The following is a 16,869-nucleotide window of genomic DNA, read 5'->3' on the forward strand; positions in this document are numbered from 1 at the left end:
TAGGAGAGACATTGCTCAGGATTTGGAAATGGCAGAGGTAAAAGGCATCTTCTACAAGAAGGGTAAAGAGAAGGATGATTAAGACTAACTGAATTGATTGATGAACATGCCAGCCTTTTAAGCCTAGCTCTCTAACCAAACTTAAATTAAAAACCTCAAAACTTGTCCTTATCCCAGACCTTGAGAAGGCACCTTGAACAGAATGTTAGTCCCTCACTTGAAGCCTTTGCCATTCGCTTGACCCAGGAGGGTGACCTATAATCCCTAAGCATTAACCTGATCATCTAACCCTCAAAACCCTCCAGCATGCACACAGCACATCTCATCCTCAACCCCACTCCTACCCCTAACTTCAGCTGGTTGTCCCCTTGGGGTAGGGCAGGGACTGTGAAATCCTGCAGCAGTCCCATGGCGTTGGAAGAGGCATGTGAGGTGACAGGTATCTGATCAGATCAGAGGCCACAAAGAGTAGCTGGCTGCGAATGCTGGGATGAAGTCAGGTGTGCCTCCAGATGTGCTGGGCCTGCAGGAGGCACATGGCTGTGAAGGAGGCTGGGAGATCACTTCTGTCCATGGAGCTGACGGACCAGCAGAAAGAATGGGGTACAGATAGGGACCGTAAACAGCAGAAGCATGCACTTGGAATTGAAGGTGATGGCGAGGCACCTTCTGTTCTGGTCAGGTGAGAGACCACAGGAAGGCTGATGGCATGGGAGTCATGCTTGAGGTAGAGCTAGTGAGACCATAGAATCAGAGAATGGCTCCTATTGGAAGGGACCTTAGAGGCATCTAGTTCCAAGCCCCGGTCCATGGACACCATTAGCAGGGATGCCACCCATGAGATCAGGTAGCCCAGGGCCTCATCTCACATGCTCTTGATCAGTTCCAAGGATGGGGCATCCCTAAGGTCTCTCAGCAACCTGTTCCAGTGCCTCACCTCCCTCTGAGTGAAGAGTTTCCTCCTAAACTCTAGTCCAAATCTCCAGTCTTTTACTTTTAACCATTCCCCCTTGTCCTGTCATACGATTGAGCAAGGAGTCACTCTCCATCTTTTTAAGAAGTTCCCTTTAAGTACTGAAAGGCCACAAAGAGGTCACCCTGGAGCCTTCTCTTCTGTAGAATGATCAGCCACCAAGTATGATGGAGAGAGGCTTGGCAACTACATCAGCCAGTTCCCTCAGGACCCTGGGATGCATGTCATCAGGCCCCCTAGACATGTACCTGTTTAGTGTCATCAGGTGGTCGTGGACCTGCTCTTCACTCTCACCAGGTGGGACTTTTCACCCCCAGCCTCCATCTACAGGTTCAGGGAAAGGAAAGACTTGGGAAGCCTGACCGTCAGGGAAGATTGATGGAAAGACGTTGTTGAGTCCCTCAGCCTTCTTCATGTCTGTCATTACCAGTTCACCCTTCTCATCCATCACAGGGGGTACACTCTTCTTGGCTATTCTTTTCTGAGCAGTGTATCTGTAGAATCCCTTCCTATTTTTCCTTACTTCCCTTGAGAAGATCAGTTCAGTCCGTGCCTTAACTTTCCTTATTCCATCTCTTCAAACCCAAAACAGAAACGTGCATGAGAAAAAAATAAAAATAAAATAGCCCTGATTCCATAGAAGCCATTCTGGGAATGAAACATGTAGGTAGGAAGCACACTTTTGTGGAAGTTCAGAACTGACGGGCACATTGTGCTGGATGCTCCTAAGGATCTTTTTGTTGTTTTCTCTTCTAACTACCATGCCACTACTCTCAAGAATAGAGGAGCTAACAGAGGTGAGACAGACACTCTGCGATCATGGATGTCATCAGAAAGCTGATCCCAACAAGATACGGGGAGGTCAAGCGCAGCCTGGACAAGAGAGATGTGATATTTCGGGGTGGGAAGAAGAGCTTGGCCAGCAGAAACTTAGGATTTCATAGAAGTAAGAGGGTTTATGTAATGTGGATGCTGTGGTAACACTGACTTTACACAGTCACATATGGCCCTTACGTGAGACAGTAGTTTTAAGGCCTAAATGTAAATGCTACTACAATACTCTGAAAGGAAGCATTTTTTTTTTCTCTTCCTAACCCTAATGCTTTCCCTTAACACTAACATGAAAATGCTTTATTTAACCCTAGACTCCTTGGCAGACCTAAAAACCCTAAACTGTACAGCTTGTCCACACCTTAACCACAGACCTGACACCACTAGCAGGACAACACACACTCCCACTAAAACTTTGCTTAGTCTCTAACCCAGAAAGAGAAAAACAGGTACCTAGGGGGCAAGAGAGAAGTCAGCTCTTCCTCAGGATCTGATGGCCCAGCAGGAGGAATGTGACTGTGGCAGTGACTGTCTCTATCGTTGATAGGGCAGCAGCAGGAACGTGTCACAGAAAGGGACTGTGAGGTCACTTGTGTCTGGAGGTGGCAGGTCACCCTTGACTTCTCCCTGTCTTGGTATAAGCACTGCTCTGCAACAATTAAAACATCAGCATTTTATCATCACTCTTCTCATCCTAAGCCAAAACATAGCATTCTACCAGCTACTAGGAGGAAAATTAACTCTGTCCTAACTGAAACCAGGATAGTGAAGAAGGCATTAAACATCTCTGCTTTGGCTATATCATTGTCTGTGAGGAGACATTCCCCATCAAGTAGTGGACCTATGTTTTCTTTGGTCCTCCTTTTTCTGTTCACATATCCAAAAAAAACACTTTTTATTGTCTCCCACAGATGTGGCCAGCTTCAACTCTAGTTAGGATTTGGACCCACAAATTTTCTCCCTACAAACATGAACAGCATCCCTGCATTCCTTCCTCGTCACCTGACCCTTCTTCCAGCAGCTGTACACTTTCTTTTTCTGTCTAAGCTCCAGTAGAAGATCCCTGGTCAGCCAGGCCGGTCTTCTGCCCTGTCTGCCTGCCTTCCGATATTTTGGAACAGCCTGATCTTGTGCTTTTAGGAGGCAGTGCTTAAAGATCGAGCTGAAACACTGATGGACGGCAATGCCTTCAAAAGCAGCTACCCAGGGGACCTTGCTGACTAGTTCCCTGAGCAGCCTGAAGTCTGCTTTGCCCATATCCTGGGCTGAAGTACTGGTGGCAGTTTTCCTTCTGTTGCCATAAATTCTAAACTGAACCACTTCATGATCACTATGACTGAGACGGGCACCAACTGCCACGTCTCCCACCAGACCCTCTCTGTTCTCCAGCAACAGATCAAGGAGGGCACCTTTCCTAGTTGGCTCCCTTAGCACCTGCACGATGAAGAGATCACCTAGGTGCTTTATGAACCTCCTGGACTTGCTCGTGTCAGCTGTGTGGTGATCCCAGTTGACGTCGGGCAAGTTGAAATCTCCCATAAGGACAAGGGGAGTTGATCTCGAGGCATCTCTTAGTCCTGCAAAGAATAATTCATCGGCATTTGAGTCCTGGCAGGGTGGTCTGTAATAGATTCCCACAACGGCATCCCATTTCTCTGTTTGTCCTTTAAAGTTGATAAGGCAGCACCAGGAATGTGTCACGGAAAGGGACTGTGAGGTCACTTCTGCTTGAAGTAGGTGTCAGGTCAGCCTTGACTTCTCCCTGGGAGCTGCACTTTTGGGCTGACATCTGGCAGTGGCCCTGCTAGGCCAGCAGAAGGCACCTGCTTGGCATGCTGACCATAGGATCCCCTCTGCCTCCACAGCCAGGAGGACCCAGGCAGAAAGAAGGCCCCAACATGGGTTGTCCTGTCCCTTCTGCTTGAGTCCATGACTGGGCAGCAGCAGGCACAAGGCTTGGCTGTGTCTAGCCAAGAAGCTGCAAGGCCAGCAGCAGGCCCCTGGCTTGGAAGCTGCTGCTGAGGTCACTTGTGTGTGGTTGGCTGACAGGCCACAAGGAGCCTGCTGGGTTGGGATGCCTACTTCAGGAGGGGTTTCCACCCTGATGGAGCCTGCTTTGGCAGTAGGAAAGAGCAGGAGAAAAAAAAAAAAAAGAAAGAAAAAAAGATACACACCACCGTAAAAAGTGGGCACTGGCCATGAGGAGGAAGAAATGTCCAGGGGAACAACTGGTCTTCCTGCTACAGACTGAGGCAAAGAAGACATTAATTACCTCAGCCTTTACCTCATCTCTTGGCACCAGGTTTCCCCTCACATCCAATAATTTATGATGATTCTTAATCCTCTTTTATTTGAAGTATTTCTGTAAGCAGTGTTTATTGTCTTTGACAGGAATGGATTGATTAAGCTCCAGCTGGGCTTTGGCCCTTCTAACATTGTCCTGCACAGCCCCATAACAGTTAGGACACAGCTGCAGAGAAACTGACAGCATGCATGAGAATGAAGCACAGAAAAAGTAGAATCTGGCAGCCTTCCACGCATTACCATTCTGTGACTGTGTTGCAGTTCCATTCAGCTGGTTACTCCTGTATTATCCAAACGCTGGTTTAGTGGAGGACTAGCTAGTGTTAGGTCAGAGGTTGGACTTGATGATCTTGAGGTCTCTTCCAACCTAGACAATTCTGTGTGATTCTGTGTCCCCTGTACCTCCCAATGCTGCTGTCTTGTCAGAGACAGCACAATCACATGAATGCTGAACTGTCTGCCTTCAGATAGGAACAGCTGACAGAAGGGAGCATCAGTGTGGTGGGAGCTTGAGAAACTACAGGATTTTGTCTAAAGAAACCTCTAGACATTTACAAGGAGAAGAGCCCAGTCCTGAACGAGAGGGAGAGTAACCCCACACATCAGAGCAGACTGGGACACTGTTGAGTACAGAGGACAAGGAGGTCCTGGGCACCACGAGGGATGCCATACAAGCAGTGGTGCCTGCTCACGAGGAACCAGGGCAGCTTTCCTACAGAGCTGCCTTACGAGGAGCATGGTCACCAAGAAGATCTGAGTTAGACTCAGCTTAGGTCTGCTGAGATACCACACGGACAAGTGTCTACAACTAACCACTAAAGAGGTACACGTCTGGGATTCTCTAGGCCATCTTGGTTTGGAGAGGAGCAAGGGCTATGACAAGGTTCAAAGTCCTAGCAGGACCCAGGTCTTTCTCTCCATGGCTATGGCTGTTGTCTCTGCCAGTGACATCCATGAGGAGACAGCTGACTGTGAAAGCACCAGGGCCTCATTGTCTCCTCGCCCCCTCCAATGAAGCAGGCAGGGCTCGTGACATTCTCCTGTTCTTGGCCATGCACATCCCCATCTCCTAGTGCCCCACAAAGAGCCCTGAGCAACCTGTCAAGGGAAGGGATCCCCCTTCCCAGGCACTTGAGTTCAAGGCCTGACCCTTGTGCTTGGTGACACACATCCAGTTTTCCTACACATCACTATCACCTTCACATTGCCTTTGTCTCCTTGTCCTCACTGCCTCCAGTGTTCTGCTCTAATGAGCTCCAAGGGAGGCTGTGTGAGTGCTGGCCCTCAGGGGGACACTGCAGGAAACTTGCCTCTGACTTGCACTTCTGGAGAGATGTCTTCAATTGTCTCTGAGTGCCTGAGGTTCATGGGCTCATCAGCAAAGCCCCCAGAGGGGTGATTGCAGTGCCTTGGTCTGGTGCTGTGCTGCTGAGGTGGACCAGGCTCATGGGACAAAGAAAACACTTTTCAGAAAGTCCCATGAAGCAGAGAGCCAGCTGTGCCCAGGAGCAGCTCCTCTGCACAGCGCAGCAGGGATGGGGGCTCTGACTGCAGCTGGCATGGGGAGAGCAGAGAAGGAGAGAGGGCTTGGAGGCAGTTGGCAGTGGGAGGATGCTGAGAGCTGCCTGCAGGAGAAACCTGCACAGCCCTTGACAAGGTAAGGGTCTGGCTGCAGGGCCATGCAGCTGCAGTTCCTGGAAGGGTCTCCTCCTGGGTCTTGTTTCTGGGAGGGCAGTGGGCAGTGCAGTGGGCTTTGAGAGTCCTGCTGGGTTGCCCTGCGAGGTGAGGAAGTCTGGCAGAAGCCCCTTAGAGTGTCATAACCTAGCTACCTCTAGTCAGCCAAGAGTGTGGTGGCCAAGCATCCTTCAGACACTGCAGGGGATGCAGATTGGATATTGGGACACCCCAGCTTGCAAATATCCAGCTCTGTCTGTAATGCATCCTCCTGGGCTGCGTTCTGCTCTCCAGAAGGATGCAGGGCAGCTGGAGTGAAGCCTCGGCACCTCTGGCTAGGAGGGAAGAGCTGAGAACTTGCTCACAACCCACAGACAAGGTGAGGCTTCTCTCCAGCTGCACTGGGACTGGGATGTCTCTGCTCTCAACTGTCTTCAGTTTCTTCTCAGGGAAACACCTGTGTGGGATGGTCCTGAAGGTCACAGATGGGTTACACAGGGCAGCTGAGAACGGCAGTGTTCAACAGTGGCATCTGAAGCTCTGTTCTGCATTGAGATGCATTGTTTGAAACAGCACTGCAAATTCCGTTGACCTGATCAGTGAACTGAACTAGAGTTTCCCCCATGTTCCTGCTTCCCCCTGCTGTACAACAAGAAGGAGTCTTCTGCAGCCCACAGCAGCCCCTGCTCCCAGTGCCACTCTCAGCCAGCACCAGCTGCAGCTCAAGCAAGAGAGATGCAGAAAGGTTCAGCTGCATAGACAGGGGTTGGGCTGGGTGGTGCTCCAAAACTTGCAATATGTTTTCCTCAGAGAAGCCTCTTCTAACTTTTTTCTCCCTTCTCGTCTTCAGCAGACAACTGTGTCCAGAGTCAGCAAATGCCCAACATCAGCTCAGTGAGTGAGTTTCTGCTGCTGGCATTCGCAGATACGCGTGAGCTGCAGCTCCTGCACTTCGCGCTCTTCCTGGGCATCTACCTGGCTGCCCTCCTGGGCAACGGCCTCATCCTCAGCGCCGTAGCCTGCAACCACCGCCTCCACACCCCCATGTACTTCTTCCTCCTCAACCTCGCCCTCCTCGACCTGGGCTGCATCTCCACCACTCTGCCCAAAGCCATGGCCAATGCCCTCTGGGACACCAGAGCCATCTCCTATCAAGGATGTGCTGTTCAGGTGTTCTTTTTAGTCTTCCTTATTGGTTCAGAGTTTTTTCTTCTCACCGTCATGGCCTATGACCGCTACGTTGCCATCTGCAAGCCCCTGCACTACGGGAGCCTCCTGGGCAGCAGAGCTTGTTCCCAGATGGCAGCAGCTGCCTGGGGCAGTGGCTTTCTTATTGCTGTCCTGCACACGGCCAACACATTTTCCCCACCCCTCTGCCAAGGCAATGCTGTGGACCAGTTCTTCTGTGAAATCCCCCACATCCTCAAGCTCTCCTGCTCAAATACCTACCTCACAGAAGCCAAGTTTCTTCTGGTTAGTGCCTGTTTAGGTGTTGGTTGTTTTGTTTTCATTGTTTTTTCCTATACTCAGATCTTCAGGGCAGTGCTGAGGATGCCCTCTGTGCAGGGCCGGCACAAAGCCTTTTCCACGTGCCTCCCTCACCTGGCCGTTTTCTCCCTGTATCTCAGTACTGCCGTGTTTGCCTACCTGAAGCCCCCCTCCATCTCCTTTCCATTCCTGGATGTGGTGGTGGCTGTTTTGTACTCAGCGTTGCCTCCCACAGTGAACCCCATCATCTACAGCATGAGGAATAAGGAGCTCAAGGAGGCACTGAGGAAGTTGTTGCTATATTCAGTATTTCGACGAAGAAGCCATCTTCTGCTTGTGATTCCCTGAAGTAGAGATGGAGAAGGCAGAAACATCTTTGTTCATATATTTCAAAAATTGTTCATCCTTTTCAATATTATTCCAATATGCTAAATATTATTTTTATCATTTTATTTTATAAATTTAAGTTATTTTTGTTCTTCTATCTCCTTCTACCTTTTCTTCTAACCCAAAGACCTCATGTAGAGGTGCTGCTAAGCTCTTTCTAACTAAATAAATAAAGGAACCAGCAGGTAGTCAGTTTCTGTGGATCTCATTTCTCATACACTCTTCTCAGGTACAGCAGTGGTTGTGGGATGAAGATCCCTGCTACAACGTGGTGGAAGGCCCTGGTGTCCTCCTTTGGGGCTGCCCATTTCTGCCCTGGCAGGCACTCCCTCCCTGCAGCCTTTGAGTCAGGGTCACCACTTCCTTGGACCCACGAACACTGACAGCAGCAGTGCTGGTCACACTTCTCTTCCACACTGCTGTCTTGTTGCACCACTGAATCAGAAGTGGCCTTCCAGCCAGTGCCCCTAGGAGCATGGCTTTCGAAAGACCCCCAGGCAGCCCCTGCATGGGGCTCTGCCACCCGCCTGGCCCCAGCCCTCTCCAGCACTCTCCTTACTGCTCTCTGATGCACACCAGCACCTCCTCGTGCCTGCCGGCCAGCACATCTACTGAGGGCCAGGGCGGCTGCTGCAGGGGCAGGGAGCTCAGCATGGCCCTTGCAGGCCCCTGCCCTGGGCCTGCCTCTGCCCTTGGGCTCGGCCCCGGCCTTGGCTCTGCTGGCAGGAGCGCTTTTGGCATGCACTTCCTGGCCTCCCCTCACCTGCACACAGCTGCTGCCCACTCAGGCTGCTGCCACAAACGTGTCCTCACAAGCAGCACCACCCCTTGGGCTGCTTCTGCTGGCCGCCCCCACCACAGTGTCTAAGATTCCTTCTCTCTGCTGGGCCCCACTTCCAGCAACGAAATGCATCCCTTGGCTCTCATCGCTGTCTCCCCTGTCCTCTGGGATGGCTGTTCTGTAGTGGGACATGTTTCCATTGGGCCATCTACCAGACATTGTAATGAATACTATGAGCAGGACTAGAGGGGTCTTGTTTCCAGCCAGGGGGAGGAAGGGAGGAAAGGGACAATCGGGTTTACTGGACGGGGTATATTTAATGGCCTGGCACATCAGACCCACAAATGTATCAGGCTCTACTGGACACAGCCAATAAAGATATATTTTCTTTATTTTTCACCCTGAGTTTTCCACAGAAGACCCAAGAGAGACCATGGATGTCCAGGTGTCTACTGAGATTCAGGCTGAATTTCTCAGGATCCAATGGTCATTTCAAATTTATTTTTATTTTATTTTATTTTATTTTATTTTATTTTATTTTATTTTATTTTATTTTATTTTATTTTATTTTATTTTATTTTATTTTATTTTATTTTATTTTTATTTTATTTTCTAAAGGCACCCCTGACCTATCTTAGAAAGGGTTTCATGTGCTGCGCTGGGCTGCAGTTATAGGGACAAAGACCACTGCTGGTAGTGGAGGTTTCAGACCAGCACACTCTGCTCTTCCTCTCGATGAAGGTCTCCAAAGAAGTCACCCTGGATGAATAGCAATAGGAGAATGATGCTGAAAACTGAAATGCAGCAAAATTCAGCCTTTGAAACTAGAAAAGGTTTTTATTAGTTGCTCTTTGAAATCTTCTTCCTTAATTACATCTTGCAAGCTGTGCAATTAGCTGCACAAGGCGTGAAGGCTTGAAGATTAAAATGGAAGAGATGTAAGGATTTTTTTCATTTTAATGAGTTCCATGGTGTATTTTGATGCTCAGTCTATGAAGCTCAGGTACTGAGAGGTGAATGATGCAACTGCTAGAGAAAGTAAAGTCAGGAGGAAAAGTTGAAGTGACTTGGAGTATTAATGGGCCCCATTGAGGGCTGTTACTAACAAAGGCTCCCCAGGGCCTTGTTAGGGCAGATAATTGGAGGCCATGGTTACAGGAAGGCAAAGCACTGTGCTGAGAAAAGTCTTGGTTGGTTTTGGTGATGCAAAAGGGCCAAGAGTTGGCCCCAGCCACTGGAAGGCGAGATCCTGTACAATCACGTCTGGCTCAAGGCTTTTCCTGGGGTCTGTGGGCTGTGGTGGACAGTGGGATGCCATGAGAAGAACACTGGTATGACACCTCTGAGGTGCTGCACAGGGTTGAAAGGAATCCATGAGACCCCATTGCAACGAGTATAACATCTCTCCTTATAAGCTCTAGCCAAGGAGACAAATATCTCAAGGTTCTTAGCACCTTCCCTTTTTACCAGCACCCTCTCCCTTCTCCTCCGCAGGCTTTCCTATTCTGTCCCACACATTGCCCTATTTTCTTGAAGTCTGCAGACACGCAGCTCTGTACACCACATTGCTCTCATCATTTGCTTTCACCCATGTCTCGTCAGCCCTCACCAGGTATTCCTTGAAATACAAAGCCACGGTCTGATCAGAGGGTGGCCTCTGGCACCACAGAATGACCCTTTGAGGGACATTTCTTCCTCCTCGTGGCCAATGCATAACTTCCAAGGTACACTTCGTGGAAGGTTTTTCTTTCCTGCTCTTTCCTATTACCAAAGGAAGCTCCATCAGGGTGGAAACCACTCTTGAAATAGGCATCCCAGCACATCAGGCTTCTTGTGGCCTGTCAGCCAACCAGACACAAGTCACCTTAGCAGAAGCTTCCAAGCCATGGGCCTGCTGCTGGCCTTGCAGCTTCTTGGCTAGACACAGCCAAGCCTTGTGCCTCCTGCTGTCCAGTCGTGGACTCAAGCAGAAGGGACAGGACAACCCATCTGGGGGTTCTTTCTGCCTGGGTCGATGTCGTGGTTCCGCTTGAGTGGGCAGCCAAGCTCCACCACAGCCACTCTCTCACTCCCCCTCCTCAAAGAGGAATGGGGAGAAAATATGTGAAAACGGCTCAAGGGTTGAGATAAGGACAAGAAAAATCACGCAATAATTATTGTAACGGGCAAAAACAGACTCAGCATAAGAAGATAGTAAGATTTATTGCTCATTACTAACAAGCTAGAGAAGTGAGAAACAAAGGAAAGAAACTAAAAGCACCTCCCCCCCCATCCACCCTCTTCCACCTCCTCCCCCCCGAGTGGCGCAGGGGAACGGGGGAATGGGGGTTATGGTCAGTCTACAGCGCTTCTTCTCTGCCGCTCCTTCTCGGTCACTCTTGTCCCCTGTGCTGTGGGGTCCCACCCACGGGATGCAGTCCTTGACGAACTGATCCGGCGTGGGCTTCCCGCAGGCAGCAGATCTTCCAGAACTGCTCCAGATATGGGTCTGTACCACGGGGTCCATCCCTCAGGAGAAAACTGCTCCAACCTGGCTCCCCTACGGGCAGCAGCTCCTGCCAGATCACCTGCTCCTGCGTGGGCTCCTCTCCACGGGCTACAGGTCCGGCCCGGAATCTGCTCTGGCAGGGGTCTTCCACAGGCGGCAGCCTCCGTCGGTGCAGGGCCACCTGCTCCACCGTGGTCTCCTCCACGGGCTGCAGCGTGGAACCCTGCTCCACCGTGGTACTCCATGGGCTGCAGGGGGACATCCTGCTTCACCATGGTCCTCACCACAAGCTGCAGGGGACTTCTGCTCCGGTGCCTGGAGCACCTCTCCCCCTCCTTCTACACTGACCTTGGTGCAGTTCCTCACTGCTCTCACTCTCCCAGCTGCTGTGTGGCGCAGCGCTTTTTTTCCCTGTCTTAAATATGCTCTCACAGAGGCGCAAAACAATATCGCTTATTGCTCAACTCTGGAAAACAGTGGGGACCTTACCAAACATGGGGCAGCTTCTAGATCCTTCTCACAGAAACCACCCCTATGGCCCCCTGCTACCAAAACCTTGCCCCGTAAACCCACTACAGTTGTCCTGGGTCTGGAGGCAGAGTGGATCCCACATCCTTCCAAGCAGGTGCCTTCTGCTGGCCTAGCAGGGCCACTGTCAGATGTCAGCCCAAATTGCAGATCCCAGGGAGAAGGCAAGGGTGACCTGCCACCTACTTCAGGCAGAAGTGACCTCCCAGACTCTTTCTGTGACACGTTCCTGCTGCTGCCCTATCAAGTGCAGAGACAGAAGTGACCTCACAGTCCCTGTCACAGTCACATTCCTCCTGCTGGGGCAGGAGATCCTGAGGCAGAGCTGAGCTCTTCAGAGCATTCCCATCCGTCTCCTCTTTGTGGCCCACAGGCTGATCAGATCCATGGCCCCTCACATTCAGCTTTGTATGCCATGTAACTGCAGAGCAACCTCATGGTTCCTACCCTGCCCCATGGGCCTAGCACCTTAAGTGCTTGGGATAAGTGCCAAACACCTTAAGTGCTTAAGATAAGGGTTAGGAAAAGGGTTGGATGTGAAGAAGTGAATGCAAAGGAATCAGGGCTTTGGTTGTTAGGCATCCATGTATGAGGTTAGGGACTAGGGCTCAGCTTTCTGTGATAGAGATTGATCAAATGCGTAGTGGAAGGGTTTGGTGTTTGGCTTGTGGTGTCAGGTCTGTGGTTAGGGTACGTGCAAGTTCTTTGGTTTTGTTTAGGTCTGCAAGAAATCTAGGGCTAAATAGAGCATGTTAATGGTAGTGTTTAGGGCAGGGATCAGGGTGAGCAAGAGAGTAAGGGTGATGTAATGATGCTATGGACTAGTTTTGTCTTCAAGGGATCTTGTGGTCAAACATTAGAGCAGTGGATTCCTGTCAGTGTGTGGAGTAGCTTTGATGTTTACAGATTAATGTTACAGGGTAAAATAGGGCAAGGGTCTCACATGACTGCTTTAAATCAGCTTTATGGTGGGATTAACATTACCTGAACATTCTTACCTCTGCAAAATCATCACCTTCTGCTGTCCACGCTCCTTTGCCCTCCCTCAAATCTCACATCTCTGTTGGCCAGGCTTCTCCTGACTTCCCCATATCAATCATCTTCTTAGGGGAAGTTTGGAGAACCAGCATGGAGAAGGAGAGAAACGTCTGTAGGAGCACCCTGCACAATGTGCCCAGCAGTTCTGCAACACCACAGAAGCAGGCCTGAAGGATGAGTTTAGGCAAAAGCTGATACCTCTGATATGACACCTGTACAAGACCTCTTCCTCTATGAGGCCTAGCAGGTACTTAGAAAGAGGGGATCTCACAAACTGTGTGCAGAGCAGGTGCATCCGCTGTCCTGTCATGGAGACCAGCAGATGTGGGCCTAAAGGCACAGATCCCAGCCAGGAGTCAAGGGTTGAGCTGTCAGCTACTTCAGAAAGAAGTCAGCTCCCAGCCACTTAACAGCCATTAGCTTCCTACTGGGCTGACAGCTTCTGAGACACCTCTGCCCTCATAATACCAGACCTACAAAACACCCCCTTTTTGGGCCAGGACCTGCCCAGCTAGAAGTGAGCTGGTTTTCGTCCTTCAAGCCTGCTGGGCTCCCAGCCTCTCTGACACTCAGGAGCCAGTTCCGTGCCAGTCCTGTGAGGTGCTAGGGCAGGAGGGACCTTGCAGGCAATGTTCCAGCCCTGTGCCTGTTGGCGGTCTCTCAGCTCCTTGTGCACACTGAAGATCATGTTTGTATCCAGAAGACATGATCCTGAAGCTGGCCTAGCAGACACTCAGGGGAAGCACCCTCCCAGCCCCAACTCTAGCCCCAGACCCAGCCCCAGCTGGCGGTGCTGCTCTGCAGAGTGAGGGGGCTGTGGTGCCCGGGGCACAGGGGCACTCTGCAGGGCCGTGCTGGGCAGGCTGGGAGGCAGACCCAGCTCAGGGGGTCACTTCCATTGCCCCAGGGCTGCAAGGAATCACTCGCCAGGCTCCTTTGGTGGGGCTGCTGCGTGCCCTGGGGCTGCAGAGCTCTCCTCTGCCTGCTCACACCAGACTGAGCACTTGAGCTCCGCTCAGTCCACCTCGGAGGAGATCCCCCCTTAGGAGGGAAGTGCTGCAGTGGAGGCCAGCTGTGCCACTGCCGTGCCCACTGCCTGTCCCTGCCTGCAGTCCCAGCACAGCCCCACAGCAGCACTGGCACCAAGTGAGAGGAGCAGCTGGGCCTGACCCCACCAGCAGGGCTCATCAGGAGAGGGCGGCAGTGGCAAGAGAGCAGCTCTGCATACCCCAAGCGCTGGTGCTCCCTGGCCGTGCTGCTGGGATGGGACTCTTTTCCTCTGCACCCCTGCACACGGGCACTGCCCCTGCAGAGCCAGACCTGGTCTCAGAGGAAGGATGTCAGACAAAAAAGGGAGTTAAATCTGAACTTCCTTAAGGTTAAAGTCACAGAGAGCATGGCTTCACAAGCACAGAGTCTATGAGCTACGTGTGTATTCAACAGGTACATCCATATCATTTTAATGGGTGCTTATTAGCTGAATTAATGTAATAAGAATATGCACAAACACAACCACCAAAAAAAATAATAAAATAAAATAAAATAGGTATACTGGCTCTTCCTCCAATTATTGACATTGCAACTCACGTGCAGAAGCAGATCAGACATTTCTTGCATCCAAGACACATCTAGTCATCAATTTCCACAAGGCATGCTTGAGCTCCTGGCTCCTCATGCTATAGATGAGGACGTGCTCTGCTGGAGGCACCACTGAGTACAGAACTGCCACCACCAGGTCCAGGGATGGGGAGGAGATGGAGGGGGACTTCAGATGGGCCACCATGACAGGCCTGAGGGAGGCGGACACCATGGCCAGGTGAGGGAGGCACGTGGAAAAGGCTTTGTGCTTGCCCTGCTATAGAGACGACAGGACTGTCACCTAGATCCACAAGGTCTAATCCAAATACACTGCTCCAACCTTTGGCAGCTGGGCTCTTTGCCCTGAGCCCCTCCTGGTTGCTGGGGCTGCTTCCCCAGCTTACCTTACAAAAGATGCAACATTCAGAATGCTAAGTATGAGATTATTAAAAACAAAATGAAATATTGTTCAAATACTAACAGAGAAATATAATTTAAGAAATGTTGTTATGTGTCTCCTTCTATGACAAAATGATGCGCTTGGTGGATGAGGGAAAGGCTGTGGATGTGGTCAACCTTGACTTCAACAAGGCTTTTGACACCGTCTCCCACAGCATTCTCCTCAAGAAACTGGCTGCTCTTGGCTTGGACTGGCGCACGCTTCGTTGGGTTAGAAACTGGCTGGATAGCCGGGCCCAAAGAGTCGTGGTAAATAGAGTCAAGACCAGTTGGAGGCCAGTCAGTAGTAGCGTTCCCCAGGGCTCGGTGCTGGGGCCGGTCCTCTTTAATATCTTCATCAATGATCTGGACGAGGGCATTGAGTGCACCCTCAGTAAGTTTGCAGATGACACCAAGCTATGCACATGTGTCGATCTGCTCGAGGGTAAGAAAGCTCTGCAGGAGGATCTGGATAGGCTGCACCGATGGGCTGAGGAAAACTGCATGAAGTTCAACAAGGCCAAGTGCCGGGTCCTGCACCTGGGGTGCAATAACCCCAAGCAGAGCTACAGGCTGGGAGATGAGTGGTTGGAGAGCTGCCAGGCAGAGAAGGACCTGGGAGTGATGCTGGACAGTCGGCTGAATATGAGCCAGCAGTGTGCTCAGGTGGCCAAGAAGGCCAACGGCATCCTGGCTTGTATTAGAAACAGTGTGACCAGCAGGGCTAGGGAGGTGATCGTCCCCCTGGACTCGGCTCTGGTGAGGCCGCACCTCGAGTACTGTGTTCAGTTTTGGGCCCCTCGCTACAAGAAGGACATGGAGGTGCTTGAGCGGGTCCAGAGAAGGGCGACGAAGCTGGTGAGGGGCCTGGAGAAAAAGTCCTACGAGGAGCGGCTGAGGGAGCTGGGTTTGTTCAGCGTGGAGAAGAGGAGGCTCAGGGGTGACCTTATGGCTCTTTACAGGTACCTCAAAGGTGGCTGTAGCGAGGTGGGGGTTGGCCTGTTCTCCCATGTGCCTGGTGACAGGGCGAGGGGGAATGGGCTAAAGTTGCACCAGGGGAGTTTTAGGTTAGATGTTAGGAAGAACTTCTTTACCGAAAGGGTTGTTAGACATTGGAACAGGCTGCCCAGGGAGGTGGTGGAGTCACCATCCCTGGAAGTCTTTAAAAGACATTTAGATGTAGAGCTTAGGGATATGGTTTAGTGGGGACTGTTAGCGTTAGGTCAGAGGTTGGACTCGATGATCTTGAGGTCTCTTCTTACCTAGAAATTCTGTGTGATTCTGTGATTTTCCCAAATACCCTTTGATTTCTGTTAGGATTACTATTAATGACAAACTTATGATAACACTAGTAATGATAAAATGACATGATATAATATGAATCAAAACATTTGCATATTATTAAGAATACACCTTCTGAACATGTCATGGATGCTTAAGAAGCATGTATGGAAACAGTTTCCTGACTGCATCCTTGACCTCCTGGTTCCTCATGCTGTACATGAGGGGGTTCACTACTGGAGGTACCACTGAGTAGAGAAGTGTGACCACCAGGTCCAGGGGTGGTGAGGAGATGGAGGGAGGCTTCAGGTAGGCAAACATGCCAGTGCTGACCATCAGGGAAACCACAGCCAGGTGAGGGAGGCAAGTGGAAAAGGCTTTGTGCCTGCCCTGAGAGGAGGGCATCCTCAGCACAGCTCTGAAGATATGCACGTAGGATAACATGATGAAAACAAAACAACCAAAGCCCAAAGAAAAGCTAAACACAAGTGCCCCGACTTCCCTGAGGTAGGCATCTGAACAGGAAAGCTTGAGGATCTGGGGGATTTCACAGAAGAACTGGTCCAAAGCATTGCCATGGCAGAGGGGCAGGGAAAATGTGTTGGACGTGTGCAGGGCAGCATTGAGAAAGCCACTGCCCCAGGCAGCTGCTGCCATCTGGGCACAAGCTCTGCTGCCCAGGAGGCTCCCGTAGTACAGGGGTTTGCAGATGGCAACATAGCGGTCGTAGGCCATGATGGTGAGAAGGGAATACTCTGCTCCAACCAAGAAGACAAAAAAGAAGACCTGTGCAGCACATCCTTGATAGGAGATGGCCCTGGTGTCCCAGAGGGCATTGGCCATGGCTTTGGGCAGAGTGGTGGAGATGCAGCCCAGGTCGAGGAGGGCGAGGTTGAGGAGGAAGAAGTACATGGGGGTGTGGAGGCGGTGGTCGCAGGCTATGGCAGTGAGGATGAGGCCGTTGCCCAGGAGGGCAGCCAGGTAGATGCCCAGGAAGAGCGCGAAGTGCAGGAGCTGCAGCTCGCGCGTGTCTGCGAATGGCATCAGGAGGAACTCGCTCACGAAGCTGACGTTGGGCAT

General features: G+C 51.1%; 2 protein-coding genes across 2 annotated transcripts; one reads left to right on the forward strand and one right to left on the reverse strand.

Annotated features, from left to right (window-relative positions):
- Nucleotides 1-1,792: 1,792 nt before the first annotated feature.
- On the forward strand, nucleotides 1,793-7,618 carry LOC113840817 (olfactory receptor 14C36-like). Its single transcript, XM_072029675.1, has 2 exons — nucleotides 1,793-1,919; nucleotides 6,633-7,618. Exons 1-2 carry the CDS (start codon nucleotides 1,793-1,795, stop codon nucleotides 7,616-7,618), a joined length of 1,113 nt encoding a protein of 370 aa, XP_071885776.1.
- Nucleotides 7,619-15,933: 8,315 nt separating this feature from the next.
- LOC119718046 (olfactory receptor 14C36-like) lies at nucleotides 15,934-16,869 on the reverse strand. The gene has a single exon (XM_038185131.2). It carries the CDS (start codon nucleotides 16,867-16,869, stop codon nucleotides 15,934-15,936), a length of 936 nt encoding a protein of 311 aa, XP_038041059.2.

Source organism: Anas platyrhynchos, chromosome 31, assembly GCF_047663525.1.
Source record: "Anas platyrhynchos isolate ZD024472 breed Pekin duck chromosome 31, IASCAAS_PekinDuck_T2T, whole genome shotgun sequence".
Classification (NCBI taxonomy): domain Eukaryota; kingdom Metazoa; phylum Chordata; class Aves; order Anseriformes; family Anatidae; genus Anas; species Anas platyrhynchos.